The sequence below is a fragment of the Plecotus auritus genome, assembly GCF_963455305.1.
Source record: "Plecotus auritus genome assembly, chromosome: 10".
Lineage (NCBI taxonomy): Eukaryota > Metazoa > Chordata > Mammalia > Chiroptera > Vespertilionidae > Plecotus > Plecotus auritus.
This window is the reverse complement of record NC_137785.1, coordinates 316,394-344,360: the sequence shown is the minus strand read 5'-3', so window position 1 is coordinate 344,360 and position 27,967 is coordinate 316,394. Positions and strand designations below refer to the sequence as shown.

At 59.4% G+C, this 27,967-nt stretch overlaps 1 protein-coding gene across 1 annotated transcript; it reads right to left on the bottom strand.

The window, feature by feature from the left end:
• Window positions 1-26,406, bottom strand: ZNF606 (zinc finger protein 606; the record flags this gene model as incomplete). The annotated part of the gene is made up of 8 exons (XM_080644031.1): window positions 1-3,208; window positions 9,480-9,575; window positions 9,938-10,064; window positions 21,273-21,361; window positions 21,706-21,837; window positions 22,927-23,023; window positions 25,648-25,758; window positions 26,374-26,406. The coding sequence occupies 8 exons, from the start codon at window positions 26,404-26,406 to the stop codon at window positions 1,221-1,223; spliced, it is 2,673 nt and encodes an 890-aa protein (XP_080500157.1). The 3' UTR covers window positions 1-1,220.
• Between the last annotated feature and the right edge of the window lie 1,561 nt (window positions 26,407-27,967).

The following is a 27,967-nucleotide window of genomic DNA, read 5'->3' as shown; positions in this document are numbered from 1 at the left end:
CTCATCACTTAGGAATTTCTTGATTTTTATTAGCAAATACCTACCATAGAAACACTGGACAATAACAAAAACATGAGGGGGGATCGCTGGAGAGAGTCAGCGTAACTGTGGTTAAAAACATGGACTCGGAAGCCAAACAATCTCAGTGCCGCTCTGGACTAGCTGCGTCCTTAGGTCGGTTTCTCAACATCTCTGCCTCAGTTTCTCCACTTGTAAAACTGAGATAATAATAGCACCTACCTCACAGAACTAAGGGGACTGAACACATTAATAACTGAAAAGCATTTAAAACAGAGCTCAGCACGTGGTAAGTGCTGTATGTGTTTATAAAACTTTAAGGTTTTAAAAAATTAACTGGGTTAATTTATCCATGGGTCTTTCCAGTCCATACACAATTTTAGATGTTACAGTAGACATGTATATACAACTCTGTGTCCTTGCTATTCCTTCAGGGTGTGTACTCTGACGCAGTGTCTATAATTATAACGTATAGTGATTTCCTAAAACAAATTACAAACACCCAACAATGAGTAAACCATGGACATGGACACACTGTGATATTAAATGTCACTTTTTGTCCCAACAACATCAGCCTCATACTTCTAGAAAATAACTTTTCCACCGTTAGTAATCTCATTAACTAATTTTTCTAAGCTTAATTTCGACTAACAGTAAATATCCCATTCAACACTATTTTTTTTCCTTAAATTCAAACTTAGTATTCCATATTCTATTCCTTAAAGGTCACCCAGACCCTCCCCCTAATAGCAAAAATCTGTATTTCCGTAATTATGCACAGAATGTTATTATAAAGCTTCCCATGCAATACTCCAGCTCGATGCAAAACAGCGTTATTTCCAGCTGAAACACTTCCTAGTTCAAGGCTTTTCTCCATCAATGCACTCTGATCCACAAATCCTTGAGATCTCTCACTAAAGGCGTCTCCTTCCCTACGTTCACGTTCCTCCAGCAAGATCCTGGTGGACCGTGAGGAGTGGGGCCTTCTTTCTTCACTGTAATTATCTGACATTACATCAGGGCTACATAACTGCTATGCTTTCCTCTATCATTTTCATTATTTATACGTTTCTGCTAGATGTTTCTATTGAGTAGTAAGGGGAACAGCCTCCCTGAACTCTTACTGAAAAAACAGCCCCTCCTGATTATACTTATAGGGTGTTTTTCAAAGTATCAAATGTACAAGGAAAGGAAATCTCTCATCAGTTCAGTTCACAGACTTTCTCTGCACTGTGGCTCCTCTGGTGCTGCAGCAGGGCCGAGTGGCCACTGTAGGACTTTCCACAGTCAGTGCAGATAAAGCGCTTCTCTCCGCTGTGCATTCTCTGGTGAATAATGAGGGAGGAATTCTTGCAGAAAGCCTTCTCGCAATGGTTGCATTTGTAGGGTTTTTCTCCGGTATGGTTTCTCAGATGCACAATGAGGGAAGAACTCTCATTAAATGCTTTCCCACATTCGTTACACCTATACGGTTTCTCTCCAGTGTGAGTTCTCCGGTGCGCAATCAGGTGAGAGCTGCAGTTGAAGGACCTTTCACACTGATTGCACTTATAGGGCTTCTCACCCGTGTGAATTCTCCGATGGGCAACAAGGTGACAGCTCTGGCTGAAAGATTTCCCACATTTATTGCACTCATAGGGCTTTTCTCCAGTGTGAGTCCTTTGATGTCTCACAAGGTGAGCCATTTGGCTACAGGATTTTCCACACTTATTACACTCATAGGGCTTAATTCCAGAATGAATGATTTCATGTTTAGTGAGGGCTGAGCGTTCTCTGAATGCTTTGCCGCATTCCTGACAGTTATAGGGTTTCTCTCCAGTGTGAGTTCTCTGGTGGGCAATAAGGTGGGAACTCCAGCTGAAGGACTTTCCACACTCAGTACATTTATATGGTTTTGCTCCGGAGTGAGTTCTTTCATGTTTACTGAGAGCTGAGTAATCCCTAAAAGCTTTTTCACATTCATCACATTTGAAGGGCTTCTCTCCAGTATGCATTCTCATGTGGGCAATCAGATGGGAGCTCCAGCTGAAAGACTTCCCACACTCAGTGCATTCAAAAGGTTTTTCTCCGGTATGAGTCCTCTGATGGCCAATCAGATGGGAGTTCCAGTTGAAAGACTTCCCACACTCATTACATACATAAGGTTTCTCTCCCGTGTGAATCCTCGTGTGCACAATAAGATGGGAGTTCCAGCTGAAGGCCTTCCCACATTTATTACATTCATAGGGTTTTATTCCAGTGTGAGTCCGTTCATGTTTAGTAAGGGCTGAACGGTTCCTAAAAACTTTTCCACATTTATCACATCCGTAGGGTTTCTCTCCAGTATGAGTTTTCTTATGTTGGATAAGGTAAGAGCTCCAGATGAAAGAGGTCCCACATTCATTGTATTCGTAGGGTTTCTCTGCAGTGTAAGTGCTTGTATGTTGAGTGAGGAACGAGTCATACCCGAAGACTTTCTCCCATTCATTGTATTTATATGCTTTCTCTACAGTGCCGATATTTTGACGCTCCATAAAGGACGAGAAGTAAAAGATATTCTCATATTCTTTATAACCATACTGGTTTTCTCTGATAAGAGGTCTTGGATCTTCAATAAATGATGGGCTCTGGTTAAAGATTTGATGGCATTCCTTATACTCATAGAGTTTTCCTCCTGTGTGCATTCCCTTATGATCACCAAAATGCAGTACGTGATTGAAAGATTTAACAGCATCAGAACATTTGAAAAGAGTATCTCCAGTCTGCATCCTTGCAGGATGAAGAGGTTGCATGGACTGGTTGAAGGCTGTGTCATAATCATTATTTTCACAGGTAATCTTATCTGCATACATGATGGCTGACTTACACCTCCAACTTCCAACATGTGTATCAGGCTTATAGAAATGTTCTATTTGAGAAACTTTCTGAGAGGGAATAAAGTTTAAGCTCTGGCCACAGTCTGCTCCAAGTTCAAAGAATTCAGAGCCTCTTTGAGACAGCACTTGCTTTTGCATGAAGACCATCTTCCTCATAGCTGTACTCTGGTTCACATGGCACATTTGTAATTGGTCGTCACATCCCAGAATTTCTAACCTGGAGAACCAAGGATCGTCCCACACGTATCGTTCCAACTTCATGCTATGGGATTGTTCTTCCTCAAAAATGCGACGTGTTGGGATCAACGCTTTACTTTCAGGATTTCTCACCGTTTCTGAAGTCAACAGAAAAAAAAGTCATGAGAAAGGACGTTTAAGAACAGAGTGTAAAAGGTGGGGTTTTTGTCCATATTATTGAGACGGCAAGTGTGAACTAGTTTTCAAATAGACTCACAACTCGGAGGAGCACCATAACAGGAAAAAGGAAAATAGTAAAGAGTGCACAAAAGCAGCTGGCCACAGTATAAAGGGTGCTGAGTACTAATAAAATCCATTCAGCATTTTTCCACGAGAAGGAAGGTAAGACTAGATGAGGGTGTGCAGGAAAGAGGTAACCACCTTCCATGAGTTGCTATAACGGCACATTCCCAAGAAGGCCTGCTTCAGGACTGGGCCTCGGCCAACTCCTAGGAAGCGAGGTCTCGGAATGCTCTAACTTATGAGTGTTTTACATGCTTGAGGCTTTGAAGCATGGGTATCAACGTCTCTGCATGGTTTGTACAAACAATATTGTTTATGGTGAACACCTTCTTTCCTTCCAGAGTCTGGAGCTTCCATGGTTGCAGCCAGTCATGTGTGCCTGTGTGACCAACCCCCAATTAATACCCTGGGCCCCCAGGCAAGCTTCCCCTAGTGTATGACACTTCGCATAGGTCACCATTTGTTGCTGAAAGAATTAAGTGTGTCCTTTGTAATTCCACTGGGAAAGGACTATCAAAAGCGTGTACTTAAGCCCTAGCTGGTTTGGCTCAGTGGACAGAGTGTCAGTTGTGGGCTCAATCCCCAGGAGGGGTTGTGCAGGAGGCAGCTGACCAATGATTCTCTCTCACAATTGATGTTTCTATCTCTCTCCCCCTCTCCCTTCCTCTCTGAAATCAATAAAAAAAAATACTAAAAAAAATAAAAAAGCTTGTACTTGTAAAAAAAAAAAAAAAGGGGAAAATAAAACTGATATAGACAGCACCTGGGAGAGCAAAGGTCGTCAGCTGAACCCTGCGGCATCGGCAAAGCCACGGCCAGGAAACGCACTTCACCAAAGGCAGGAATGTTGTCAGTCCTGACCTTTAGCTCAGGCGCCAGGGAGTGGGTGCCATTATCTAGGTTCACTTAGGCGCCAGGGGCGAATGCAATGATGCGGGTCCAGCCAGGCCTGACAATTCTGAGAAACCACAAGAATGAAGAATGCAGCTTGATCTTTAAGGATGATTTAACAGCTTCCTTTGTCTTCAACTCTAGTAAAACGTCCTGGTATCGTGCTGTGTATAATAAACGTGCTGCGCTAGCCTGAGTCACTGTCTCTCCGTCCGAGCACAGCGTCCCACCTGTTCCCACCTTTACTTACTGTCTCTGTGTCTGTCTGTCTCTTTCTTTTTCTCAACCCCCAGTCGCCCCTTCTCAGGTCTCGTCCGCTCTCTAGCCGTGCTGGTCGCGGCTAAGAAACCCACAAACTGGTACCTGGTTTCCTCCTCCAGCCTTAGCTCCGGAGTCTTTTGGTCTTGCGTTTTAATAAAACAGTACCCTAAGTGGAATGACGTGTGAGTCCTGTCAGTACTTCTAAGTCACTGAACCTAGGGGTGCTCTGGGGAATCCCTGACAGAAGGACACGGTAAATAATATTAAGGTGGAAAAATAAGAAATACTGGCTTCACAAAATATAGTTGAGCAACCAAGTCCGTAGCAATGGTTTAAATTATTGAGGTGTTGGTCTGGCTGTGTAGCTCAGTTGGTTACAGCGACGTCCTAATATGCCAAGGTGTTGGGTTCGATCCCTGGTCAGGGCACAGAGAACAATCAACCAATGGTCCGGCCGGCGTGGCTCCGTGGTTGAGCATCGACCTAGGAACCAGGAGGTCGTGGTTCGATTCCAGGTCAGGGCACATGCCCGAGTTACGGGCTCCATCCCTAATGTGGGGGGGGGCGGTGCAGGACGCAGCCACGCAATGATTCTCTCTCATCACTGGTGTTTCTCTCTCACTCTCCCTCTCCTTTCCTCTCTGAAATCAATAAACGTGTATTTTAAAAATACAGACTCAACCAATGAACGCATAAATAAGTGGAACAACAAATCTCTCTCACTCTAAAAATCCATCAATAAAATAAAATTATCAAGGTGTCCTCATTAACGTATGAGTTATAACATCCTCATTGCTCCCCTCTTTGACACCTGCCCAAACAGGATGGGATGGGGTTGGGAGACGGTATCAGCCACAGAGGCTGGGAGCCAAGATGTTACCTCGGACAATACACTGTCACATTACTTCCCTCTCCGTAGAGCTCAGTCGGAAACACGAAATTCGTCATCAGCCCCAAGGGCAAAACCATGGGGTTACAACTCTTCAGACAACTACAGAGCCGTCTGCGGAGCAATGACCACACACAGACCTGAGGCAGCGCCTGTGAGTGACCGTCTGATCGTCTGTATTTAAGTCCTGGCTCAGCCACCACCCTCGGAGGACTTTTCTGATTACGTAAGATTGCGAATCGGTGCTGAGGTACCCGTCCCCAACAACTGGAGGGGTCTGCGATAGTTTTCTGTGGCTGAGACAAGCTTCCGCACATGCCCGTAGTGACTCTGACAAACTTCACTCTTAATTTTTTTTTATAGCTTTTTAAAGAGAGAGAAATATCGATTTGCTGTTCCACCTGTTGGTGCACTCCCTGGTTGATTCCTGTATGTGCTGACTGGGGATCGAGCCCGAACCCACAACCTTCGTGCCCCGGGAAGATGCTCTAACCAACCGAGCTACCCAGCCGGGGCCACGCCTGCTTCGCCCTGAAAGGGACGGACCTGTTGGACCTTGTGTGTGAACTAGCGTGTGATCGGTGCCTTTCTCCCGCCGTGGGTGACCTTGGCTATCTATCAGTCAGTGGCCTGGCTTATAAAGCCTTGGGAATATTTTCTGTGTAAAAAAAAAAAAAAAAAAAAAAAGGACCTTGAGATTACAATGGGCCCGCCCAGCTGGTTCCAGCTGACCGCTCCATCTCAACACCCTTGACGCACTCATGCCTGAAAAGCCCCTCTGCCCTACATGGACTCGTGTTCAGGTACGGAACGTGCACGTCTGTTTCTGGGGGTGCTGTCATGCCGACTACCGTGGGGTCGAACGCTGCGGGGACACCGCAGGCCCTATCCCAGGGGTGGGCAAACTTTTTGACCCGAGGGCCACAATGGGTTCTTAAACTAAACCGGAGGGCCGGAACAAAAGCACGGATGGAGTGTTTGTGTGAACTAATATAAATTCAAAGTAAAGGAGCGGAGGGGAGAGCAAGAGAACCCACCGCTCTTTTGGCTCCGCGGGCCGGATAGAACAGCCGAACGGGCCGGATCCGGCTCGGGGGCCATAGTTTGCCCACGGCTGCCCTAAACCCTTGCCCTCTCTGCGTAGGTTTTTCTTCTCTCTCCGCCATTTCCCCCTTTTTCTCCCCGCGACCATCTCACCAGAGGCTCTACGCGGCTCAAGCACCGGCACTTACTATCCATTTCAAGCTTAGATCGCGGCCGTTAAGAAATGATCTTCACACGCTTTTGAACACTTCCGGTAGAAACCCTTGAAAATGGTAACGGACCAACTCCCGGCCCGAGTGAACGATTCCTGTCCAACGTGACAGCCAGCGCTGGCGGCCTGAGAGTCAGCGCGTCTCCTCCCCCGACGCTGGAGAGGACCATGTGGTGAGAGCCCGTGCTGACAGGTCTGAGCAGCACACGCCGCGTGCCCGAGAGACGATGGGCCGTGGGTGCTAAGTCGGGGGAGAGGGTGTCGGGAAGATCAGCACGGACAGCGGCCATCGAGGGAGGTTCACACAGAGAAAGGCCCCCCTCCGAGCTCCGCTCACGGCAGATGGAGAAGGCACGCACGACGTGGCTGACACGCGGGGAGGACAGAGGGTCCCGCTGAGGAAACGGCAGACACGCGTCAGGAAACGAGAAAAACAACAGAAACCACGAGAAGGTCTCGGTCTGGTCAGTTATTTAAAAGGCACCAAGCCCTGGCTGGAGGTCTAGCTCAGTGGATGGAGCGTCGGGCCTGCGGACTGAAGGGTCCCGGGTTCGATTCCGGTCAAGGGCATGTACCTTGGTTGCAGGCACATCCCCAGTGGGAGGTGTGCAGGAGGCAGCTGATCGATGTTTCTCTCTCATCGATGTTTCTAGCTCTCTATCCCTCTCCCTTCCTCTCTGTATAAAATCAATAAAATATATTTCAAAATAAAAAAAAATAAACTTAAACTATACAGGTAGGTACATAGTTAATTAGGGTACTCCTTCCATCGCACTGTGCGTGCGCGCCCGCACGTGGTACTTTGTGGAAGAGCCACACTCAAGGGGCCAAAGAGCTGCATGGGGCTCGCCGGCCGCGGTTTGCCGACCGCTGGTAGTGGGTTGGAGAGCTCCCGGCCCCCGCCCCCGCCATGCATCAGGGCTGTGGGTTCAATCCCCGGTCAGGGCACACACAGGAATCAACCAACGAATGCGTAACGAAGTGGAACAAATAAACAATGCCGATGTCTGTCTCTCTCTCACCCGTCCCCCTCTCGCTCCAAAAATAAATAAAAGCTAAAAGAAAGAAAATGGCTGAACTTTTACAACAGCAGTGAGCTTTGTGACACGGAAGCTCACCCTGGAGGGCCGTCCCCAGCGCGGCCGGAGCCGTGGAAACGAACAGCTCTACCCCTGCCACGAGATGGGCAGGGGGAAGCGCGACCTACGACGCCTGCTCCCCGAGAGCAGCCCTGGCTGGCCTGGGGGTGGCCCCTGGGAGACCTCATGGGAAAGGCTCGTCAGGACTCACCAGTGCTGGGAGCGCAGGTATCTGCCAAACGATGATGCCAGGTTTTTTAATGTTTTAATTAATTTTAGAGAGAGGAAGGAAGAGAGCGAGAGAGAGAGAGAGAAACGGATTCGCTGTCCCACTTATTCATGCATTCACTGGCTGATTCGTGCATGTGCCCGAGCAGGGATCGAACCTGCCACCTCGGGGTGTCAGGACGATGTGCTAACCACCTGCGCGGCCAGCCAGGGCCACAGGGCGAGTTTGGAAATCACTGCCGACTCGGACATGTGGGGCATCGATACACACACCACAACGGAGACAGGACAGCCAGGGAGGGAGGTGCCGCGGGGCCTCTGAACGGCGGATCCCGGGAGCCCAGAGACCACAGGCACACGTGCCGTCACCACACGGCAGGAGCCAGGGCCACAGTGAGGGGACCGCCATCGAGAGGCCGGCGCCCGCCCAGCTGACCAACACCGACAGTGCCTCCCCGAAGCCCGGAGGCAGAGCAGCCACAGGTTGGGACCTGGTGTGACTACCCTCCCACGCAGGGTCACCCACGGGCGGTCCGTGAGGTCCCAACGCCGGCGACGGCTGCTTCCAAGGACGTCCCTTCGGCCGGTAACTCCTTTGAGGGGGGGGTCTGACTTAAGACACTACGTGAGAAAGCAGTTCCTCATCCGTTTGGAGGGACTCAGTGGACAGAGGTGATCGGCGACAAGAACAGCCCAAAAGGTGGAAGACACGGCGACACCGAGCGAAGCTGTCACACGCTGCCAGTCACCCGGGTGTTAATTAAAGTGGACGATGGCAAGTTGGGATTTAATAACAAAACGACTGAAGAACTCGCAGGGGAGCCCAGCGGCTGGCTCAGGGGCTGAGCGTCCACCTAGGAACCAGGAGGTCACAGCTCGATTCCCAGTCAAGGGCACAGGCCCAGGTTGCAGGCTCCCTCCCCGGTGGGGGGCGTGCAGGAGGCAGCCAATCCACGATTCGCTCTCATCGTGGATGTTTCTCTCTCTCTCTCTCTCCCTCTCCCTTCCTCTCTCTGAAGTCAATTAAAAAAACACCCACATATTAAAAATACTGGTCACCTGTGCATGTGCCTGTGTGTGTGTGTGTGTGTGTGTGTGTGTGTGTGTGTGTGTTTGAGGTGAGAATAACATGCGGAAGGAGGAGTGTAAATGAGATTTCCTTACGTATTCATTCGGCTGTGGGTGTGTTCACCCATGTGAACGTGCTACCTCCCTTAAAGACCTATTTTCTCGTTTGGTTTTTTACAGCCGAGGCTGAGGCTGAGGCTGAGGCTACGGGTGTGGCAATAAGCAAACTGAGGACGAAGAGCAGGTGAGAGAACGCGAGGCCGCGGGAGCGAAAGGCACGACCAAGAAGGTGAGACGCCGCGGGGGCGGCAGGGGGACCCGCAGCCATGAGGGCGCAGCCTGTGAGGTGGGGCGTCTGCTCTGACGCCTGGGGGGGAACTGTGGGTCTGAGGACCCGACTCCTCGCGGCTCAGCAGTCCTGGGACAAGGGCCCCTCCCACCGGGCCTGCTCTCACCTGGACACGGGCTCCGTGCACGTGGCTGCTCCACCCGCCAGGGCTCCGCGCCCTCCTCCAGCAGCGAGATGACCTCGGGCTTGGCGACCTGAGCCCCTGCAGGGGGGGAAAGCAGGGGCCGTCACCTGGAGAGCCCCCCCCCGCCCGCCTCTTCCTCCCAGACTCTCCCGCTTCCTACTGGAGAAGCACCAGGAATTCACCCTGAGCCTCGGCTCCAGACCATCTCAGCCCGTCTTTATTTTTTAAATGTTCTTACTGGTTTATGTTACTGGTTTTAAAGGGAGAGTGACAGAGACAGAAACATCTACCGGCTGCCTCCTGCACGCCCCCCCCTCCGCCCCCCGGGGATCGAGCCCGCCACCGGGCCTGAGCCCTGACAGGGAGTCAAACCGTGACCTCCTGGTTCACGGGTCGGTGCTCAACCCCCGAGCCCCGCGGCCCGGCAGCACCTGCCTTACCCACAGACAGCAGGTGCCCGAAGGTCTCCAGCATCACGTCCCGGTACAGGGTCCTCTGCGCAGGGCCCAGCCGCCCCCACTCCTCGGGGGAGAAGTCCACGGCCACGTCCCGGAAGGTCAGCGGTTCCTGGAAGAGCACAGCCCCCTCAGCCGGGCCCTCAGGGCTTCCTGAGGACGAGGGGCTGACGGCGGGGAGGAGGCGTACGTGGAGAAACCCCTGGCGTCATCAATGCCCTCACGGAGGGCAGGTCGCCCTGGACTAGGGGATTCGCTACCTGGGCCACCGACCACAGCAAATGGGTCCGTCTCCTGAGACCCTGCCCATCCTCATCCTCGGGACAGAGACAGCGCAGACCGACACCCCGGGCAGCGCCTTCTCTGGAGATGCAGGCACTCAGGAGGCGGACTGGGCGGAGGCAGGTCTGGGAGCTGGGAGCTGGGAGCTGGGCCTGGGAGCTGGGAGCTGGGAGCTGGGAGCTGGGAGCTGGGCCTGGGAGCTGGGAGCTGGGCCTGGGAGCTGGGAGCTGGGAGCTGGGAACTGGGCCTGGGAGCTGGGAGCTGGGAGCTGGGCCTGGGAGCTGGGGCCTGGGAGCTGGGGCCTGGGAGCTGGGAGTGGGGAGCTGGGAGCTGGGAGCTGGGAGCTGGAACCCGGGAGCTGGGAGCTGGGAGCTGGGCCTGGGAGCTGGGAGCTGGGAGCTGGGAGCTGGGAGCTGGGAGCTGGGCCTGGGAGCTGGGAGCTGGGAGCTGGGAGCTGGGAGCGGGGAGCGGGGAGCGGGGAGCGGGGAGCGGGGAGCGGGGAGCTGGGAGCTGGGAGCTGGGAGCTGGGAGCGGGGAGCTGGGAGCTGGGAGCTGGGAGCGGGGAGCTGGGAGCTGGGAGCTGGGAGCTGGGAGCTGGGAGCGGGGAGCTGGGAGCTGGGAGCTGGGCCTGGGAGCTGGGAGCTGGGAGCTGGGAGCTGGGAGCGGGGAGCTGGGAGCTGGGAGCGGGGAGCTGGGAGCGGGGAGCTGGGAGCTGGGCCTGGGAGCTGGGAGCTGGGAGCTGGGAGCTGGGAGCTGGGAGCTGGGAGCGGGGAGCTGGGAGCTGGAACCCGGGAGCTGGGAGCTGGGAGCTGGGAGCTGGGAGCTGGGCCTGGGAGCTGGGAGCTGGGCCTGGGAGCTGGGAGCTGGGAGCTGGGAGCTGGAACCCGGGAGCTGGGAGCTGGGAGCTGGGAGCTGGGCCTGGGAGCTGGGAGCTGGGAGCTGGGAGCGGGGAGCGGGGAGCTGGGAGCTGGGAGCTGGGAGCGGGGAGCTGGGAGCTGGGCCTGGGAGCTGGGAGCTGGGGGCTGGGAGCTGGGAGCTGGGAGCTGGGAGCTGGAACCCGGGAGCTGGGAGCTGGGAGCTGGGAGCTGGGAGCTGGGAGCTGGGAGCTGGGAGCTGGGCCTGGGAGCTGGGAGCTGGGAGCTGGGAGCTGGGCCTGGGAGCTGGGAGCTGGGAGCTGGGAGCGGGGAGCGGGGAGCTGGGAGCTGGGAGCTGGGAGCGGGGAGCTGGGAGCTGGGAGCTGGGAGCTGGGAGCTGGGAGCTGGAACCCGGGAGCTGGGAGCTGGGAGCTGGGCCTGGGAGCTGAGAGCTGGGCCTGGGAGCTGAGAGCTGGGCCTGGGAGCTGAGAGCTGGGCCTGGGAGCTGGGAGCTGGGAGCTGGGAGCTAGGAGCTGGGCCTGGGAGCGGGGAGCTGGGAGCTGGGAGCTGGGAGCTGGGCCTGGGAGCTGAGAGCTGGGCCTGGGAGCTGAGAGCTGGGCCTGGGAGCTGGGAGCTGGGAGCGGGGAGCTGGGAGCTGGGAGCTGGGAGCTGGGAGCTGGGCCTGGGAGCTGGGAGCTGGGAGCTGGGAGCTGGGAGCGGGGAGCTGGGAGCTGGGAGCTGGGAGCTGGGAGCTGGGAGCTGGGAGCTGGGCCTGGGAGCTGGGAGCTGGGAGCTGGGAGCTGGGAGCTGGGCCTGGGAGCTGGGAGCTGGGAGCTGGGAGCTGGGAGCTGGGAGCTGGAACCCGGGAGCTGGAACCCGGGAGCTGGGAGCTGGGAGCTGGGAGCTGGGCCTGGGAGCTGGGAGCTGGGAGCTGGGAGCTGGGAGCTGGGAGCTGGAACCCGGGAGCTGGAACCCGGGAGCTGGGAGCTGGGAGCTGGGAGCTGGGAGCTGGGAGCGGGGAGCTGGGAGCTGGGAGCTGGAACCCGGGAGCTGGGAGCTGGGAGCTGGGAGCTGGGAGCTGGGAGCTGGGAGCTGGAACCCGGGAGCTGGAACCCGGGAGCTGGGAGCTGGGAGCTGGGAGCTGGGAGCTGGGAGCTGGGAGCGGGGAGCGGGGAGCTGGGAGCTGGGAGCTGGGAGCTGGGAGCGGGGAGCGGGGAGCGGGGAGCGGGGAGCTGGGAGCTGGGAGCGGGGAGCTGGGAGCTGGGCCTGGAACCCGGGAGCTGGAACCCGGGAGCTGGAACCCGGGAGCTGGAACCCGGGAGCTGGGAGCTGGGAGCTGGGAGCTGGGAGCGGGGAGCTGGGAGCTGGGAGCTGGGAGCTGGGAGCTGGGCCTGGGAGCTGGGAGCTGGGAGCTGGGAGCTGGGAGCTGGGCCTGGGAGCTGGGAGCTGGGAGCTGGGAGCTGGGCCTGGGAGCTGGGAGCTGGGAGCTGGGAGCTGGGAGCTGGGAGCTGGGCCTGGGAGCTGGGAGCTGGGCCTGGGAGCTGGGCCTGGGAGCTGGGAGCTGGGAGCTGGGAGCTGGGAGCGGGGTGGGGTCCGACACGCACACCCGTCCTGCGGCACGGACCCTCTTTCCTGAGGACCAGGTGGACGGGGGGGCAGGACTCAGCCACGGGAACCAGTCACGCTGCCAAGCAGCCGAGTCCTAACAAGTCCACCCTGAGGGTTTTAGGAAAAGCAGGTGCAGGAACAGCCACCAGGACAGGGACAGGAAGAGAAATTGTAACCCAAGGGGGGCGTTTCCAACGAAAGCCTCCCGTCTGGTTCTTAAAGGAGCCGCCGGCCAGCGGGAGCCTCGGGGCCGCAGGGCAGGACCCGGGGAGGCAGGGGAAGCTGTGAGCCCGTCTGTGCACCGTGACCCTCCCCTCGGCCTGGAGCCTGGCTCCCTGCCCCCCGAGGTGCCGTGCTCCCTTCCCCGCCACGGCCTCCCGCCCCTGCGCGTCCTCTGCTCAGGGCTGGCCTCCCGCTGCCTCTGCCTGACCTGCTCCCCTCCCCTCCCCTCCCCTCCCCTCCCAGGACGACGGGGCCTGGCCTGCTCCTGTGATTCTGACTCTGAAAGCAGGTCAAGGTGCCCCCCACCCCCGCCGCCCCCATCGAGGCCAATGTCACAGCTTCCTCCTCCGGCCGGCCTGGCCTGCTTCCTGGACGACTGTGCTACACGCTGGGTCCCGGCACCTCTTTACTGTGAGGTGCCGTCGGGGAGCCCAGCCTCCATGCTCGCTCCCCCGGACACCCTGAGCCCACAGACACCCCCCTCCCCCTCACCTATCTGCCCCCCTGCGGTAGGACAGCCAGGCACCCTGAGCCCACAGACAACCCCCCCCCGGGAGGAGCACCCAGTGCCTGCTAGGAAGCACTCTTGCCAAAATACAAAACCCGAACCCACTCCAGCTCCGGCCCAGCCACCAGTGTAGGGCGGACACAGGGATGGGACTCAGCAACCACACCTCCAGGGCCACGCCGGGGGAGTCACATGACCAGTGGCCTAGGCCCGTGGTCGGCAAACTCATTCGTCAGCAGAGCCAAATATCAACAGGACAACGATTGAGGTTTCTTTGAACAGCCAAATTTTTTAAACTTAAACTTCTTCTAACGCCACTTCTTCCAAATAGACTTGCCCAGGCCGTGGTATTTTGTGGAAGAGCCACACTCAAGGGGCCAAAGAGCCGCATGTGGCTCGCGAGCCGCGGTTTGCCGACCACAGGCCTAGGTGCTTCCACAGAGGAAGCCCACACAAGGCAGGGCCTGGGATGGGCCTGGAGGCGAGCCAGCAGCTGTGAGCAGGCGTTTTCAAGACACGGGGTGACTGAGCACAGACGGGTACTGGGTGGTGGGAGGACACAGGATGACTGAGCATGGACGGGTACTGGGTGGTGGGAGGATGGGGTGACTGAGCATGGACGGGTACTGGGTGGTGGGAGGACGGGATGACTGAGCACGGACGGGTACTGGGTGGTGGGAGGATGGGGTGACTGAGCATGGACGGGTGCTAGGTGGTGGGAGGATGGGGTGACTGAGCATGGACGGGTACTGGGTGGTGGGAGGACAGGACGACTGAGCATGGACAGGTACTGGGTGGTGGGAGGACACAGGATGACTGAGCATGGACAGGTACTGGGTGGTGGGAGGACGGGGTGACTGAGCACGGATGGGTACTGGGTGGTGGGAGGACACGGGGTGACTGAGCATGGACGGGTACTGGGTGGTGGGAGGATGGGGTGACTGAGCATGGACAGGTACTGGGTGGTGGGAGGACGGGGTGACTGAGCATGGACGGGTACTGGGTGGTGGGAGGACGGGGTGACTGAGCACGGATGGGTACTGGGTGGTGGGAGGACACGGGGTGACTGAGCATGGACGGGTACTGGGTGGTGGGAGGACAGGATGACTGAGCATGGACGGGTACTGGGTGGTGGGAGGACGGGACGACTGAGCGTGGACGGGTACTGGGTGGTGGGAGGACACGGGGTGACTGAGCGTGGATGGGTACTGGGTGGTGGGAGGACACGGGGATGACTGAGCATGGACGGGTACTGGGTGGTGGGAGGATGGGATGACTGAGCATGGGCGGGTACTGGGTGGCAGGTAGGACGGGATGACTGAGCGTGGACGGGTACTGGGTGGTGGGAGGATGGGATGACTGAGCGTGGACGGGTACTGGGTGGTGGGAGGACGGGACGACTGAGCATGGACGGGTACTGGGTGGTGGGAGGACGGGACGACTGAGCATGGACGGGTACTGGGTGGTGGGAGGATGGGATGACTGAGCGTGGACGGGTGCTGGGTGGTGGGAGGACGGGATGACTGAGCGTGGACGGGTACTGGGTGGTGGGAGGACGGGATGACTGAGCGTGGACGGGTGCTGGGTGGTGGGAGGACGGGATGACTGAGCGTGGACGGGTGCTGGGTGGTGGGAGGATGGGATGACTGAGCGTGGACGGGTACTGGGTGGTGGGAGGACGGGATGACTGAGCGTGGACGGGTACTGGGTGGTGGGAGGACACGGGGTGACTGAGCACGGACGGGTACTGGGTGGTGGGAGGACGGGATGACTGAGCATGCACGGGTACTGGGACTCTGGGTGCTGAGGCTGCGGTGTAAAGGCGGCCTCTCCAGGGGACCAGCGTCGCTGAGATGTGCCCCAACGCTCTGGTGTTTACAGGAGGCTGTGCCCGGCCTGGGGCTCGGCTGGGGAGCACATCCCTGACGCACACGGGGCTGCAGGTTCGGTGCCCGGCAGCGCACACGGGGCACAGGGCGTAGGAGAGGGATCCAGAGCAGCGGCGCTTCTCTCTCTCAAACAAGAGGGTGCTGAGCCGGGGAGTGGAGGGGGCCGGTGTTCCCACAGGGTCCTCATCAGGAAGGCGGACAGGAGCGTCGTGCAGCCCAAGCTGGCTGGGCCCCGAGACGGCTGAACCCCGAGAAGGCTGAACCCCGAGACGGCTGGGCCCCGGGACGGCTGGGCCCAGAGACGGCTGGGCCCTGGGACAGCTGGGCCCCGAGACGGCTGAACCCCGGGACGGCCGGGCCCCGGGACGGCCGGGCCCCGAGACGGCTGAACCCCGAGAAGGCTGAACCCCGAGACGGCTGGACCCCAGATGGCTGAACCCCGAGGCGGCTGGGCCCCGGGACGGCTGGGCCCCGGGACGGCTGGGCCCCGGGACGGCTGGGCCCCAAGACGGCTGAGCCCCGAGAAGGCTGAACCCCGAGACGGCTGGGCCCCAGGACGGCTGAACCCCGAGACGGCTGAACCCCGAGAAGGCTGAACCCCGAGACGGCTGAACCCCGAGGCGGCTGGGCCCCGGGACGGCTGAACCCCGAGAAGGCTGAACCCCGAGACGGCTGAACCCCGAGGCGGCTGGGCCCCGGGACGGCTGAACCCCGAGAAGGCTGAACCCCGAGACGGCTGAACCCCGAGAAGGCTGAACCCCGAGACGGCTGAACCCCGAGAAGGCTGAACCCCGAGGCGGCTGAACCCCGAGGCGGCTGGGCCCCGGGACGGCTGGGCCCCGGGACGGTTGAACCCCGAGAAGGCTGAACCCCGAGACGGCTGGGCCCCGAGACGGCTGAACCCGGAGACGGCTGAGCCCCGGGGCGGCTGGGCCCCGGGGCGGCTGGGCCCCGGGGCGGCTGGGCCCCCGGCAGGAGAGCAAGTGCAGGCTGCTCTGGGCTGTCACCTTGTGGGGATGTCACAGTGGCCACAGGAGACAATACTCGCTTCAGGTCCCCTGTGCTTTGTTTAAAGACCTCCTACATTTAAGAAAAGGGTTTTTATTTAAAAAAGTGAAAGAAACATCCCAGCCAGTGACGCGAGAGGCCAGTGGCCGTGGCCGTCCACGCTCCTGGGGGGGGGGCAGCCCGGGACACGGGTGTGCAGCGGGGGGTGGGGGGGAGGCAGAGCGGCCCAGGAGGCACTGGGCTCGGGCTCGGGGGCGGGGAGGCAGGAGTGAGCGGCGCACTCAGGCGGGTGAAGGTGCAGCCACAGGTGCGTTAGGGACCGCACAGCCAGCTGCCCCCCCACCCAGCCCCCCGCCTGCGGACAGGGCCCAGCAGCCCTGGAGGAGTGGAGGCCTCTCAGCCCCAGGGCAGAGGAGGGCGCGGTGGCCCGAAAGCCACAGTGTCCAGGGCGGTGGGCATGGAACCAGCCTGGTCACCCAGCCCCGCTGGTCCCCCCGCCCCCCCCAGCCTGGGGAGCTGGGCCTGAGACTTGCCAGGAGAGACAGGGAGGGAGTGAGGGGCCGCCAGGAGCCAGACCTGACGGACACGGCCTAGGCTCCTCCCGGTGAGCGGACCCTGCAGAGGAGCCTGGAGGCGGGACCGAACCTGGCAGCCGAGGGCAGAGCCCAGGCAGCGCCATCCCTGCCTCGAGGTTCCCCTGGAGAACAGGACCGGGTGACGGAGCGGCTCGCCCGGGAAGGACGCACAGAATACAGAGGCGGCGGAGGCAGCACTGCTCCGGAGGCCCCGGGACAGGAGCCAGGGCGCGTCCGGGGGCGAGAATGCGGGCCAGCACCCCCACCTCCAGCAAGAAAAGGATGAGAGACTCGGCGGCTCGCTCAGGACGCACCAGCTGACGGAAGACCCGACGTGGAGAACGTAATGTAAGGGACAGGAGGGGATTTAAGAAATACACCACCACCACCACCACCACCACCACCCGGACGGACCGTCTCACACCCGCTTCTGAGAACAGCCGAGCGGGGACAGCTCAGCGGAGCTGCAGTTGGGACCACGACCAGGACGCGTGTGAAATGCCTCCACTTGCTAAGTCGCAGCCCGCGGAGACCGAGGGGCAGGCGTGGAGCGGCACGGATGCCGCGAGGACAGGAAAGGCTCCCCCCTCACACCCCCCCCCCCCCCCCCGCCGAGCCACCACGGGATGTGCACCAAAGCACACCGGCCGCTCCGGTGGGGACCGTCCGCAAGAACCGATACTGCCCAGCGGCAGCCGACGGAGGGACCGTCCCGGCTCTTCCGAGACCACGCGGCAGCTCGGGTCCCAGGGAGAACGTCCCAACGTCCAGAGAGCCCTCGGCTGACACTTATGTGCCATGGGGGGAACCAGAGGCCGTCCACACAGCCGGGCGGACGCAAACCCGGGGGCAGGCGGGCGCCCAGCCCGTCCAGAGGGAAGAGTCCTCGTCTCCGACAGGGCACCGCGTGTGAACCGGACCTCCACCCTGCACACGCGTGGGCCGAGTGCTGAACGAGTGTGCAGAGCTCCAGAAAAGCTGTGTGTCGCCCTAGCCCAGGGGTCGGCAAACTCCTTTGTCAACAGAGCCAAATACCAACAGGACAACGATTTAAATTTCTTTGGAGAGCCCAATTTTTTAAACTTAAACTACTTCTAGCGCCACTTCTTCAAAATAGACTCGCCCAGGCCGTGGTATTTTGTGGAAGAGCCACACTCAAAGGGCCAAAGAGCCGCCTGTGGCTCGCGAGCCGCAGTTTGCCGACCACGGTCCTAGCCGGTGTGGCTCAGTGGAGAGCGTCGGCCTGTGGACTGAAGGGTCCCGGGTTCGATCCTCTGGTTAAGGGCACAGGCCCGGGTTGCAGGCTCGGTCCCCAGAGTGGGGCGTGCAGGAGGCAGCTGATCAATGATTCTCTCATTGCTGATGTTTCTCTCTCCCCCTTCCTCTCTGAAATCAACGATAACGTGTGTTTTTAATAAACCCTACCACCTGCACGTGAGGATGAAGGAGCACACCACACGGTGTTCTGAGGCGGGCTGGGCGGGAGCCATCGGGGACTGGACAGGAGAGCAAAGCAGGCGTGACCCAGTGTTAGCGACGGTTACCATGGTACCTTGGAGCGGTAAGAACCATGTTCTGTTTACTTACTTTCCAGTAATTACGGAATTTGTCAAAATAATATTCTTAAAGCACATCCAGAATCGAAGACGGCGTCAAACTGGAAGGGCCGTGGACTGGGGGGTGGGGGGACCCCAGCTGAATGTGCCCCGTGTCGGGGCCTACAGCCCATGGAGGCCTCAGGGATGCAAACCCGGGCTGGACACAGGGGAGGCGGAGTGGGGACCAGGGCCCCCGCAGGTTCACTACCTGACACTGTGGGGACAGAGCAGGGCCCTGCCCGGCCCTTCTGGTCCACAGGGGACCCCTCCAATCACCTGCTGGGGGGCCGGCAGAGACGTGTCCCCCAGTCTCGCCAACACTCCTGTTCACGTGATTCACACACGTGCTCACCTGGGCATCCAGGGCTGTAGGGACCTCCCAGCACACCAGCCGCACGGCTAACCACGGAGGCTGCGCCCCAGGGCCCTCGGGGGGCTCCTGCACTGCCTGAGCTCTGACCGCGCCCCTTCCTGGGCCCTGGGGCCCTGACGGCCTCTTTGGAACCTCCAGGATTTCACCCTTTGTTTCTATCTCAGTGCAAGCTCCTTGCAGAGAAGGAACGTGTAGCCAGACTGTTCTCGACCAGGAGGGTGTTTGAGCTGGTGTTTGACGGGCATCGGCCGTGCAGACTTGGCTGGCGGCTGGCACCGGGGTTTGGGGAGGCGCTGGGGCGCCCTTTCTCTCCCTGATGCTGAGTAATGGACCTGACCACCCGCTGGCTGAACTTCTCTGCCACAGGCTCCGGGAGAGACTGTCAGATGTGAGGGACGAGGGAGGCCGCCCGGGCTGCTTCACAGGTGAAGGCTCTGAGGGACGTGTAATGTGGAGGGAACAGAGGGCCTGGGCTCTGTGCTCCCGAGACCCTGGCGGGGGGGGGGGGGGGGGGGGGGGGGGGGGTGCTCTTCAGACCCCGAGGGGGTTATTGATCCCGTCTCACTTTCTCGGCACCAGCCTCCCGGTTCTCAGGAACCCACGGGCCGCAGAGGGCGGCGGTCCTGCAGGCTCCTCAGGCCTTATCACCACTCACTCCCGTCCAAGTCGGAACCGCGTCTCCCGGCCCAGCCGGCTGCGCTGCTGACGGTCACGGGACCTGAAAACGGCCGTGCACAGCAGCAGCAGCAGCAGCAGCAGCAAACACCTGCCACCACCGAGCCTCGGCCGGACACGCACCGGCTCCACGGGCCTCAGGCCTCTGCCTCCCAGGACGGCGGTGCCGCCCGTCACTGTGGAAACCGGGAGGTCCGTGAACTTCTTCTAACTTGGGGGAGGCACACGGGGGAGACCCTCAGGCTTTCGCATCGCCGTAATCGCACGTTTGCTGACTCGTCGTCGTTTTAGCTCAGAAACGAGCGACCTAAACACGGCAGCGAATCGGTCTCCTCCCGTTTCCGGCCGGGTCAGCAGCGTGAACGTGCACTCGCCGTATTAGGAACAGGGAGAACCTAGGACGCGGACGCAGGACGTGAAAAACAGCTCTTGAATCACGAGGGGGAGATGCTGACGCTGCTACAACACGGACGCCCAGAGGGCACGGTGGCATGGCTCCCGACGGAGCGTGTCCGGGACAGGCCCATGCACTGGTGTTAGGAGGGGGCCAGGGCCGGGGGGGGGGGGGGGGGTCCGGCCTGTGGGGTGATGAAAACGCTCCACAATTAGCTGCTAGTGATGGTTACTCAACTCTGTGACCCTCCAGCCTGTACGCTTAAGGGGTTGGACCTCATGTATCGGAATAATATTTTAATGAAGCTGTTATAACAAACTTTTTCTTCCTTTTCTTTTAAACATATTTTTATTGGTTTCAGAGAGGAAGGGAGGAGAGAGAAACATCAGTGATGAGAGGGAACCGTGGATCGGCTACAACCCGGGTGTGCGCCCTGACCAGGAATCGCACCGTGGCCTCCTGGTTCCCAGGGCGACGCTCAACCAGCCCCACCGGCGGGTGCAAACTCTTTCCTAAGCGGCTGCCGCTGGGGCGGGGCTGGGCAGGAGGGGAGGGCGCCTCTGGGCACCATCGCCTCCTCCTCTCAGGAGCCCTCGGGCCCTCCAGCCACAGTCCCTGTTCCAGTCCCTGTCTCTCAGATCCTGCTCCGGGGCCTGGCCAGACTGACGCTTGCAATGCCAGCTGCTTCCCACAGCCCCTCTCCCACCCCGACACCTTCCCAGCCGCCCCGGCCCCGGCCCCTCCTGCTCCCAGCTCCGCCGAGGCTCCCAGTCACCAGGATGGAGCCGGCCTGGGCCCTGACTGTGCAGACACCGCCCCACCCCTCAGGCAGCAACAGGCTGGGCTCCTCCAGGCTCAAACCCCCCAGCACAGCGGGCTCAGCGGGGAGCGGGCTCAGGGGGGAGTGAAGCACTCTGGGAGCGCCTCAGGGCAGGGCTCAACTTGTCCTCCCTCCCTCAGCAAGCACAGCCCACGAGACATCAGCCTGAACCCACAGGAACACAGGGGGATTGGGGGGGGGGACGGGGGGGGGGGGGGAGCCTGCCAACCAGGGGGTTGCCCCTCATCCACCAAACCCCCCAGCACAGCGGGCTCAGCGGGGAGCGGGCTGGGGAGGGGGGGAGCGGGCTCCGGGGGAGCAGGCTGGTGACAGCGAGGCTCCGGGTGGTGGAAGCTGAGCCCGCCCTGAGCGCAGGAGTGACAGGCATGGACTGACTCCTGCTCTACCGGAGCAGCTGTCACACACGGAACCACCGCACGCAGGGAGAGGGTGGCTGGGACAACCTGGACACCAGGGACAGGGACCGTCAGGGGGAGCGGGAGCCCCATCTCACCTGCACCGGGGCTGGTGGGGGCCCGGCAGCCCTGCTCCCCGCCTCGGGGGCCTCCTCCACGCGCCAGGCAGGGTCCTGAGGGCACGGAGCTGGGGAGGAAAGCAAAGGCATAGAGCAGCTCGCCCTGCCGCAGCGTGCCCGCTCCAGCCCTGCCCCGAGTGGGGTGCTCAGGGGGCCCGGCCGGCCCTCCCCTCCCCACTGGGCAGGGGAGAGACCCACCCTCAGTCTCCAGATGAAGGAGGGGCACCCACACCGTCCGTCCGCCCTGCTCTGAGCCTGTCTCTGAGAAGCAGCGTCTGCTCAGCCCTGGAGGCGCCCCCACCACCCCACCACAGCGGCGGAGGGCTGAGACCACCCCCTCGCCCCACCACCACCCCGCCCCCGGTCCCAGCCTCCCCCTCTCCCCCCGCAGAGCTGGCCCAGACCCGCCCACCTGGCTCCTCGGGGCGGGTGCCCGGCCTCGGCAGGTCACTGCTGGCCGAGGACACAGCGCGGCAGCCGGCCTGGCCCGGGCGAGCACAGGCTCTCGGCGCCCCCCAGGCCCAGGGCTGGTCGGCGAGGACACCTGCACGGAGACCAGGCAGAAAGGAGGGAGCATGTGACCATCCTAGGGACAGGCCACGCGTGCAGGGCGTCTCCTGGCGGGCACAGCCGGCCCGAGCCCGGAGCCTGTGAGGGCGTCGGCCACAGCAGCTGGTGGTGCCGTCACTGCCAGGAGCGCCCAGGACACAGCCCACAGCAGAGCCACGCGGCCGAGGGGCGTCTCACCGAACGTCCAACACGCACACACACACAAATAACAGAAAGACGCTCCCTTGATGTGCTTGGGGGCAGGCACTGAGACACACACAAGTATGAAGCGCACCGACGTGGGCTAAGCCACAGGCCCGTGCACGCGAGTGCGAGGCAGCGATCAATTAAGACACGGGCGGGAAGGGAACGCCGACGTCGCACGGCTGTCTCCTAGGAAACCCCTGAGCCAGTGGAACCCCGCAGGAGACCACCAGACAATCTGTAACGGTCACACTAAGCTTCCCTCCCAATAACCAAGTTCCAAAACTCCCTCAGCCCGGCCGGCGGGGCTCAGGGGCTCAGCACCGACCTAGGAACCAGGAGGGCAGAGTTCGATTCTGGTGAGGGCACAGGCCCGGGTTGCGGGCTCGATCCCCAGTGAGGGGCGTCGGGAGGCAGCTGATCCATGATTCTCTCCCATCGTTGGTATTTCTCTCTCTCTCCCTTCCTCTCTGAAATCAATAAAAAATATATTTTAAAAAACAAAGTCACCCTGGCTGGTTTGGCTCAGTGGGTAGAGCATGTCTGTGGACTCAAGGGTCCCGGGTTCGGTTCTGGCCAAGGACACATGCCTGGGGTTGCCAGCTCGGTCCCCAGTAGGGGGCGTGCAGAAGGCAGCCAATCAATGATTCTCTTCCATCATTGATGTTTCTCTCTCTCCCCTCTCTCTTCCTCTCTGAAATCAATAAAAATACATATATTTTTTAAAGTCATTTGTGTTTAAAGTAAATAAAAATCTCCCTCACCAGAACAGACTCCCCGGGCCCCAGAAGCCCCCGGCCCACACCCCCACCCCAGCTCGGACCGCCGGGCACAGCGAGTCACTCCTAGGAAGGCCCGAGGAAACAGGGCTGGGACTCACCCCAGGAGGCCCAGGGGCTGGTGGCAGCCATCCCAGGGGTGAACGGACCCGGCGTGGCCCCGGAGTCGGTGCAACCGGAGGGCGAGGCAGCGCCAACCTGTGACACAGCGGGAGACAAAGGTGGTCCTGTCACACAGAAGCAGGGGGCGACAGAGAGCTCAGCCCCAGGGAGGGCCCTGGTGTGGCTCAGCGGACAGAGCGTCAGCCTGCATACGGAGGGGTCCCAGGTCCGACTCCTGTCTGGGCACAGGCCCGGGTTGCGGGCTCGATCCCTGCCCGGCCGGGTAGCTCAGTGGTCAGAGCGCCGAGGCTGCAGGTCCGATTCCTCGTCAGGGCTCATACGGGTATCAACCAATGAACCCGCAGGTGGAGGAACAAATCGATGTTTCTCTCCCCCTTTACCCTCTCTCTAAAGTCAAGAAATAAAAACTAACAATTACATGTATCATTACAGAAATATGAGAATCTCTGGAGAGAAACGGGGATTTGAATCAGCTGGGAAAGGCACCCCGCCCCGCCGCCCGCCCGCCCGCCCGCCCGGGTGAGAGGGAGGAAACCGCCAGAGGCAGCCAGTCCCTTTCAGGTCCATTTGGCAGTAACTACTGTGAGATCATGAGGGACCCTCACACCTCAGTGGCTCCCCGGGGCTGAGGGGAGGACTGGGGCTGTGGGGGGCTGCCTCACGGGTGCAGGGGTGATAAAAATGGTCTGGAAAGAGGATCAGGATTGAGCATCGACCTATGAACCAGGAGGTCAAGGTTCGATTCCTGGTCAGGGCACACGCCCACGTTGCAGGTTCGATCCCCGTGTGGGGCGAGCAGGAGGCAGCCAATCGGTGATTCTCTCTCACCACTGATGGTATTTTTCTTAATCCTTATGGTGTTTTTTTTTAATATATTTTACTGACTTTTTACAGAGAAGAAGGAAGAGGGACAGAGAGTTAGAAACATCGATGAGAGAGAAACATCCATCAGCTGCCTCCTGCACATCTCCCACTGGGGATGTGCCCGCAACCAAGGTACACGCCCTTGACCGGAATCGAACCCGGGACCCTTCAGTCCGCAGGCCGACGCTCTATCCACTGAGCCAAACCGGTTTCGGCAGGGCTCAATCTTTATTGATGAAGGGATGACATGTCCCCTTTGCCCCACATTGGCCCCCTCCAGCCTGTCCCCGCCTACCCCAGGCCCTCAGCACCCTATGGTCTGTGTCCATGGGTGATGCATACACATCACTGATGTTTCTCTCTTTCTCCCGCTTCCTTCCTCACTGAAGTCACTTTAAATATAAGTGTAAAATCTATACATTTAGCCCTGGCTGGTGTGGCTCAGTGGATAGAGCCTACCTCGGCCTGCAGACCAAAGGGTCCCAGGTTCAATTCCTGGTCAAGGGCACATGCCCGAGTTTTGGGCTCCATCCCTAGTGGGGGGGCGGGCAGGAGGCAGCCGATCCATGACTCTCTCCTCATGGATGTTTCTCTCTCTCCCTTCCTCTCTGAAATCAATAAAAATACTTAAAAAAATAAAATAAAAAAAAATAGATTAAAAAAAAGAAAAATATCCTCGAGTGAAAATTTTAAAAATGAGTAAAATGTATATATTTATATACACATGTGTAACACAGATGCCCTTAAATATACATGTAATTAGTGACAACTGCACAACTTTCTGAATGTACAACCAAACCACCGAATCCGTTCATTTTATGTAAATTTTTTCTAAAAAAAATAAAATAAAAAGCCCGCTGCAACCCATCCGGCCGAACCCGTCCCCTCCCGGTGCGGGCCCAGCGCCCCCCACGCCCCGCTCCGGTCTCCGCTTTCTCTGTTTTCATCCTCACCCGCGGCCACGTTTCCACCGACTGTGCACCCATCGCCGCCTCCACCCCCCGGGCACCCGCCGCCGCTCGCACCCGCCGCCCGGGGCGCGCAGGCGCCTCTCCCACCGACCGCGCCCCCGGGGGCCGGGCAGGAGCGGGTCCCCAGCCCGTCCGCGACCCCGCGGCCCAGCGCCCCCGGAGGGGCGGGCGGACTCGGGGTCCGAGAATAAAAGCCCCGGAGCGGCGGCGCCCACACCGAGGGCCCGCGAGCCGCCCAGCCCCGCGGTTCGCAGCCGGACACGGCGCGTGGGGAGGACCCGGGTCGCCAGCCCCGGCCCCGGCCCCCGGCCCCCGGCGCCCGAAGCGACGGCCGGACCGAACCGCCCGCCGGGAGAAAACGGGGTGCCACCCACCAACGCGAGCCGCCCGCCGGGGGGAGACGGGGTGCCTCCCACCAACGCGAGCCGCCCGCCGGGGGAAAGGGGGCGCCTCCCACCAACGCGAACCGCCCGCCAGAGGAAAGGGGGCGCCTCCCACCCCCGGCCCGGCCTCACGCCCCGATTCCCACCCGCGAGCGCCCCTCACCTGGTCCGCAGCCGCCCCCCGAGGCGACGACGGGGCGCTCGGCTTTTGTTTCGCGCCGGTCGCCCCGCGCGGCCTGGGGGACAAAGGCGGACGCGCTGGGCCGGGGCCGGGGCCGGGGTCGGGGCGTCCAGCGGCGAGCGCGGCCGCCGACCGGGGCGCAGGGTCCGCGCGGGCCACGGGGACGGGAAGCGCGGCCGCCGCGCGAAGGGCGGGGGCGGGACCCCCTCTGGCGCCCCTCGGCCCCGAAGGAGGCGCCGCCTCTCCCGCCAGCGCTCCCGACCCCCTGGGCCTCCCGCGCCGTCCCCGCGACCGCCTCACCTCGGCCGCGGACAATGGCGACCGCTCCCCCCGGCGTCGACCCCGGGCGCGCCGCGCGGGCTGCTGGGAGTTGTAGTTCCGGGTGGAGCACTTCCGGTTTGGGGGCCAGCGCTGGCGGGGCAGGTGTGGGGCGCTTCTCCACCTGCAGTCCGGCTTGCAGTCCCGCTTGCCCCTGGGGCTGCTCCTGTCCGAGGCGGGCGGTGCCTTCCCGGCCCTGAGCGCCCTCCCCACCCCTAATGGGGGGGCGGCGTGCGTGTGTCTGTCTCGCCGGTGATGCCCTCAGTTTGCCCGTCTGTGAAATGGGAGCTCAGGGTAGCCACCCTGAGCAATAGGAACGTGACGTCTGAGCTATTGGGGGGAATCCCTTAGTGTCTTAGCTACAAGTGTGGACGAAAATGGGGGGTCTTATGGAACCTCACAGGGTGATCTGACCCTAAATTCCTTTTTTTTTTAATTTATTGATTTTTTTTTTTAATATAGAGAGGAAGGGGGAGGGAGAGAGAGCTAGAAACATCGATGAGAGAGAAACATCCATCAGCTGCGTCCTGCCCTGTGCGCCTGCAACCTAGGTACATGCCCTTGACCGGAATCGAACCTGGGACTCATCCGTCTGCAGGCCGACGCTCTATCCACTGAGCCACACCGGTTAGGGCCTCTGTTCCTAATTGGGCAGGTGTGGTGGGTAGCCATGGCCCAGACAGGCAGCTTTTCCGGGAACGGGCTTACCTTTGCCCTAAGAAAGCCCGGCTCCACCGGCATCGACCTGTGAACCAGGAGCTCACAGTTCCATTCCCGGTCAGGGTCAGGGCACATGCCCAGATTGGGGGCTCGATGCCCAGATTGGGGGCTCGATGCCCAGTGCGGAGCTTACAGAAGGCAGCCAATCAATGATCCTCTCTCCCTCCCCCTTCCTCTCTGAAATCAATAAAAGTATAAAAAATAATAAAGGCCCTCATCGGTGTGGCTCAGTGGATGGAGCGTCGGCCTGCGGACTGAAGGGTCCCGGGTTCAATTCCGGTCAAGGGCATGCACCTTGGTTGCAGGCACATCCCCAGTGGAGAGTGTGCAGGAGGCAGCTGATCGATGTTTCTCTCATTAATGTTTCTAGCTCTCTATCCCTCTCCCTTCCTCTTTGCAAAAAATCAATAAAATATATTTAAAATAATAATAATATTTTTTAAAGCCCTCTGCCTTGTTCCTGTGCGCCTGGGTTTAAGGCACCTTGGAAATAAGCGTGTCCATCCTCAACCGGCCAGATCATCTCCTTTAAGGCCCTGTAATCTGCCCCCCACCTTCCTCCCACCCCCGCTTCCTGACATCCCCTCCTTCATTTCAGACGTAGAAAGAAACCAGGAAGCTGTCGTTCTCCGAGGCACCCGAGAACTTGCTTCCCGGCCGTGTCATCCGCGTTGGCTCACAAACTCCCAGGAGTTCTTGCCGGGTTAGGAATGCTTCTGGTCCACACACGAGGGAGAGGAAGCGGCTCGTACACCTGTTCCCCCCGAGGAACCCGATTTTGACCTTTCCCCTCGAACATGGAGCCCTATGCTGAGAGCATCAGGGATGGCTCCCCAGGCACGCTCCAGAGGGCGAAGTCGTACGGGAACCTAAGTTATCATCGACCTGTTTGGTGATTTTTGTTGTTGTTAGTCCTCACCGAGGATATTTTATATATATATATATATATATATATATATATATATATATATACACACACACACACACATATCAATTATATATATATATACACACACACACACATATATCAATAATATATATATACACACACACACACACATATATATATGTATATGTGTGTGTGTGTGTGTATATATATATATATATATATATATATATATATAATTGATTTTTTACAGAGAGGAAGGGAGAGGGAGAGAAAGTTAGAAACATCCATCAGCTGCCTCCTGCACACCTCCTACTGGGGACATGCCCACAACCAAGGTACATGCCCTTGACCGGAATCGAACCTGGGACCCTTCAGTCCGCAGGTTGACGCTCTATCCACCAAGCCAAACCGGTTTCGGCCCGAGGACATTTTCTCTATTGATTTTTTAGAGAGAGTGGAAGGGAGAGGGAAAGACAGGGGGAAATACCGATGTGAGAGAAACACATCGATTGGCTGCCTCCTGCACACGCCCCGAATCAGGGCCCGAGCTGGGAAGAAACCTTGTCCGGAATCGAACCCCGAGGCCCTTCGGTCCACAGGCTCATACTCTATGCACTGAGCCGCACCGGGCAGGGCTATTTTGTGATTCCCCCCCCCACCCCATCCCCGAGTCAGCATTTACTGAGCGGAACC